Source organism: Micropterus dolomieu, unplaced genomic scaffold (genome assembly GCF_021292245.1).
Source record: "Micropterus dolomieu isolate WLL.071019.BEF.003 ecotype Adirondacks unplaced genomic scaffold, ASM2129224v1 contig_13909, whole genome shotgun sequence".
Lineage (NCBI taxonomy): Eukaryota > Metazoa > Chordata > Actinopteri > Centrarchiformes > Centrarchidae > Micropterus > Micropterus dolomieu.
This window is the reverse complement of record NW_025742895.1, coordinates 588-6,141: the sequence shown is the minus strand read 5'-3', so window position 1 is coordinate 6,141 and position 5,554 is coordinate 588. Positions and strand designations below refer to the sequence as shown.

The window sequence follows — 5,554 nt, the reverse complement described above, 5'->3', positions numbered from 1 at the left end:
CCCCCAACACTGCTGGTACTCAACGACTGGCAGACGAGCTGAATGGTTTCTACTGTAGGTTTGAAAAGCCCACAGTCACACCTCTCCCCCACTCCAACACCATCTTCATACACTCACCTTCCCCCTCTGACACACTGCCACCCCCCCTCTCTTACCCCTCATCTGCACTCATGATCTCTGAAGAGGACGTGAGCCACCTCTTCCAAAGGCAGAAGATCAGGAAGGCTCCTGGACCTGACGGTGTCTCACCATCCTGCCTGAAAATCTGTGCGGACCAGCTGGCCCCCATCTTCACTCAGATCTTCAACAAATCACTGGAGCTGTGTGAAGTTCCCTCTTGCTTTGAACGCTCCACAGTTATCCCGGACATCCTCAGCACCAAACTCACCCTGCTCACTGTGCCAGCCTCCACCTGTCAGTGGATCACAGACTTCCTGACTGACAGGAGTCAGCAGGTGAGGCTGGGAAACATCACATCCAGCACCCGGACTATCAGCACTGGCGCCCCCCAGGGGTGTGTGCTCTCTCCACTGCTCTTCTCCCTCTACACCAACGACTGCACCTCAGGAGACCCATCAGTCAAACTCCTGAAGATTGCTGACGACACAACGGTCATCGGTGGTGATGGTGCGGCCAGAACAACCTGGAGCTTAACACGCTCAAAACTGTGGAGATGATCTTGGACTTCAGGAGGAGCCCCCCACTCTGCCCCCCATCACCATACTCAACAGCCCTGTGTCTGCTGTGGAATCCTTCAGGTTTCTGGGTTCCACTATATCCCAGAACCTGAAGTAGGAGCCCAACACTTGACACCATCATGAAGAAGGCCCAGCAGAGGACGTACTTCCTGCGTCAGCTCAGGAAGCTCAACCTGCCTAAGGAGCTGCTGATCCAGTTCTACACAGCCATCATCCAGTCTGTTCTCTGCACCTCCATCACTGTCTGGTTTGGATCTGCCACCAAAAAGGACAGGAGCAGACTACAACGGACAGTCAGGACTGCAGAAAAGATCATCGGTGCCAACCGGCCCTCCATTCAGGACTTATACATTTCCAGAGTCAGGAAACATCACTGCAGATCCATCTCACCCCGGACACAACCTGTTCCAGCTCCTCCCCTCTGGTAGGCGCTACAGAGCACTGTATGCCAAAACCAACAGACTCAGGGACAGTTTTTTCCCACAAGCCATCACTCTGATGAACAGCTGATTTCTGACTCACAGTGTCAGGAACAATTCCTGTGCAATAACCCAGTAACTCTGTCTCTAATCAGCCACCTGTTTACTGGTTTCCACTTATTATTTATTTATTCACCATTCTCTATTTCAGCGCTGTTCATACTATGTCATATTGTATATACTATATACCAATACACCTACCTCAGTCATAAGGTCATAGGTCTTATTTATTATTTCCAGCATCCTTTGCACTATGCTCCATCACACTGTGTACATGTGTACATGTATGTGTACCTGTATATCATATCCACCATCAACATGTACATAATGAGAATAATAGTTTAGTCTTGCATCCTTTGCACTCTGATTACTGCACTATTTGTCAATATGTCTATATTGTTTTGTTCGTAGTGTGTATATTAGCGTTGTCTACTCTGTAGTTTGTCTGATTTTATTTTATTATTATTGTGTTATGGTATTTTTGTACGAGTAAGCACATCATGAGCAATGTACAATCCTGAGTTAAATTCCTCGTATGTGTACACATACCTGGCAATAAAGCTGATTCTGATTCTGATGTTGCTGTGCTTCTTTAGATGCTTCAGTAAATCAGATGTAGAAATGTTTGTGGTTGAAAGCTTTTAGCTGGTCACACAGAGTTTACAACGGACAACAATGTTCTTTGCATCTTAGACTGTGACACAATAAAAACAAAACTTCCGGCTGTGGAAAGAACGCCTCTCTCCCTCGTTCTTCATTCTTTTATCTTCTTGCCTAACCGCTGACTTGAACAACAGAAGGTCCGGTGTTGAACTGCATGCACCTCCACGTACTGTTTAAAACTGAGACATTCTTTGTGGGGTTATGAATGTTTAGAGTTGTCAGTATTTTATTACACTTGGTAGGGTGGTGATGGCGCATAGATGAGATGCTTGCCTTTGGTGTGGGAGACCTGGGTTTGATTCCCACTGTGACACATCCACCATTGTGTCCTCTGAGCAAGACACTTAACCCCTTGTTCCTCCAGAGGCGTGCGACCTCTGACATGTATAGCACATTCACTTGAAGGACAACAAAACAAGTGGTGTTCTGGTTTGTTGACTGTTGGTTTCCTGTGAAGTGTGGCAGTTTAAATGTTGGTGTGACAGCTCTTTGACCCTCTGTAAGAACACTGCAATATCAATTTTATTTATATAGCACACTTAAAACAACCAAGGTTGGCCAAGGTGCTTCACAGGTTAAATACAACAACAAGAAACTACTCACACAGTAAAAGTACAGCAATAAAACATAATAATATACAGTATACGATATATAGTGATATTAAAATTGCCAGGAATAATAACAGACTTAACTCGAAGGAAATGCCAAAGAAAAGAGAAGTGTTTTTAACAGTGATTTAAAACGTTCGAGCGTTGGGGCGGTGCAAACCTTGAGTCCAGTACAGGCTACTACACCTTTCTTGTTTCCTGCATTTTATTGCACGTATTTACTTCATGGACTCTGACATGCTGAAAAAGGATTTGCAGGTTTTCTCATTCACTTAAATGCATTCAGAGTTTTGTAGCTGCGTCCTGTCCTCATCAGCTCATCTAACGGTCACGTGATGTGTTTGCTCCCTGCAGGTCAGAGAGGATCCCGCCATGTCGCGCAAAGTCGCAGCGATACAGTAAGTTTCCAGTCCAACGTTTCCAAAAGTTCAAGTCTGATCTTCTCTTTACTTAAACAAGCTTTTGTTTTTTTGCTTCACAGACGCAAAGTTCATCCCAAAAAGCAGAGCATGAACGCCTACGTGGTGTTTAAAGACGAGGAAGGAGTGGCCAGGGCGTTAGAGAGGTCAGCCGCTCGTTCACCGATGTCCATGAACACGCCGTCGTGTTTATCTAACCACCAACAAGCTTCTGTTTGTCCCTCCTGACAGGAACGGCATGGAGATCGAGAGAGACTTTCACATCCGGGTGGACAGAGTGACGGACAACTCATCGGTAAGCATGGTCACGGTGATCGGTATTTTAAATCTGCTGAAAAGAGTTGTGTAATATTCATGTGGGGACCTGGTTCTTGTCTTGCAGCACGATCACAAGCGCTCCGTCTTCGTGGGGAACCTCTCCTTCGGTGAGCCGCAGTCTTAACGCTGATGACGGACTGTGAGTGTTTGTCGCTGTGTGCTGACGTTAACCCTCTGTGTGTTTAGAGATAAATGAACTGGCTTTTCGCCGCCATTTTGAGGAATGTGGCGCAGTGGAGGCTGTACGACTGGTGCGAGACCAGAACTCTGGACTGGGAAAAGGATTCGGCTACGTCCTGTTTGAGGTAGGACGACTTCAAACGCTGCGCACCTCTTCACCTTGACCTCTGACCTCCAGATTATCACGCCCAAACCAGAGACAGTCACGTTTCCATTTGGCACGCTAACGAGCTGACACTGCTGGATCACCCTGGCAGCGCTGAATTACGTCACCAAGTCACATGACATTAAAACCATGCAGGTTATATAATCACACTCCCGACTCATCGCGTATAGACGCTTGGTCAAGACCGGTTGGCGTGTTTTTAGGGCTCCATAGTCAAGTATGCAACATTCGGTTAGACTTTCAAAACAAAAGTTATTTGTTATCATTGTAAAACAAAGCTATTTGGTTAAGTTTAGGGAAAGAGCATGGTTTGGCTTAAAATAACTACATACGTCAGTAAACTTCACTAAGTTCAGTAACGCAACTTAGTAACTTAACCGCCTCCTTACTCAGACTTCCCTGTTAAATATCCTACACCTACCTTTAGCGTTCAAAAGTGACTCTAAGGGCGTTTCCCAGTGCGTTGAACTATAGTGGGAGGTGATGGGGGAGTGGATAAGACATGTCTTTGATGTGAGAGACCCGGGTTCAAATCCACTGAAACACCAATGTGTCCCTGAGCAAGACACTTAACCCCAAACCCGTGCGACCTCTGACATGTACAGCTAAATAGCTAAATAAAGAAATGCAAATGCATGGCGCTACAGCGATCCCAGTGTTTGAAACTGAAGCCGACGGGTCTTGACCATGCGTCCATATGAGACAGGAACTAGAAACATCTGTCTATGAATATAAGAAATGTCCATATGGCGTGTAGACTTGTCAGTTAGGTATCTGTATGGTGAGTGCGTAAAGAATGTTTTGTGACTGACCTTTTGTACGTGGTTTTTATTTGAAGGGTGGAGATGAATTCTAAACGGTTTGTGGTGGTTTGTCTTCCTGTCGCAGAGCGCCGACTCGGTGCAGCTGGCTCTGAAACTGGACGGCTCCAAACTGGAGGGCAGGTCCATCCGGGTGAAGAGGTCGGTGAAGAAGGAGAAGCAGAAGACAAAAACTGACAGCGCAGGGAGGACCGGCAGGGGCCCCATGAAGGGCCCTATGAGGGGCCAGGGGCGGGAGAGAGGAGGCGGTCGGGGAGGTTTCAAGTCTCAACAGAAATTCTCTGGAAACCAGCAGAGGTCGAGCAAAAGCTCAACGTCCTTCACAGGCGAGATGGTGGATCCGACCAAGAAGGCGAAGAAGAAAGGACTGAAGAAGAAAGTGAAGCCGAAGAAGAAGGTTCACATCTGACGTCTCTGATCCAAATAAAAAGGGCTCCAGGACTCTTTGTGATCCGCAGTGATCCAGCTTTTGCACCGAGGATTTTTCCAGTTATCTAGAACGTGAAGAACATCGGCCCATGTTCCAGATCTTAAAAGGAGGTTCTTAGTTTTACTCTCCGGACATTGTCAAGTCAGTTTTAACTTCTCTAATACAGAAGGGGAACAAAAGTTCTACAAACTGACCAAGATTAATCTCTGTAACCCAGCTGATCAAGTTTAACTTTTGTAATGTCGTCTCCTGTTGTTGTGTCCAAATAAAATCTTATCTTTAATGCTGTCAGAATGTATTCTACAAAGATGGTAGTGTTGGGAAATCACATCATCTAAGTCATTTTGTATAATCTGTCTGAATGCAAATCAACACATTTGAACCAAATTCATGTGTTGGGGTCATGTCTCTCAGTAGATAGACATAAAACCTGGTGCTGAGTGATCAGCACCATTTGTGTTTCAGAGTGTTGCTCAGCTGTAGAGGTGTTGGCAGGTGTGTTTTTAAACTTCAGACAGAGCCAGGTGAGCAGTTTTACCTGCTTAGCCTTCATACTAAGCTAAGCTAACTGTTTCCTGGCTGCTGCTTCATATTCACCATCCAGACACGGTATCACTCTGCAAGGCAGCAAATACACACACCTCACCCAAAATGTCATCACATCAGTTATAGTAAACCTGTATTGACACTGACACCAACATCTAACACCTCGACTATACTCTGGAGCGGATGTCGACTATTTGTGGAGTCAGCTTGGCGGACACATGCGCAG

General features: G+C 46.0%; 1 protein-coding gene across 1 annotated transcript in view; it reads left to right on the top strand.

The window, feature by feature from the left end:
- The window catches only part of rbm34 (RNA binding motif protein 34), a 10,966-nt gene extending 5,901 nt beyond the window's left edge, over nucleotides 1-5,065 (top strand). The window contains exons 6-11 of the mRNA XM_046042786.1: nucleotides 2,803-2,846; nucleotides 2,930-3,013; nucleotides 3,099-3,162; nucleotides 3,250-3,292; nucleotides 3,372-3,490; nucleotides 4,420-5,065. Of these exons, the coding sequence (XP_045898742.1) occupies nucleotides 2,803-2,846; nucleotides 2,930-3,013; nucleotides 3,099-3,162; nucleotides 3,250-3,292; nucleotides 3,372-3,490; nucleotides 4,420-4,761 (696 nt within the window). The 3' untranslated portion in view covers nucleotides 4,762-5,065. The remainder of the gene's footprint in view (nucleotides 1-2,802; nucleotides 2,847-2,929; nucleotides 3,014-3,098; nucleotides 3,163-3,249; nucleotides 3,293-3,371; nucleotides 3,491-4,419) is intronic.
- The last annotated feature ends 489 nt before the right edge of the window (nucleotides 5,066-5,554 follow it).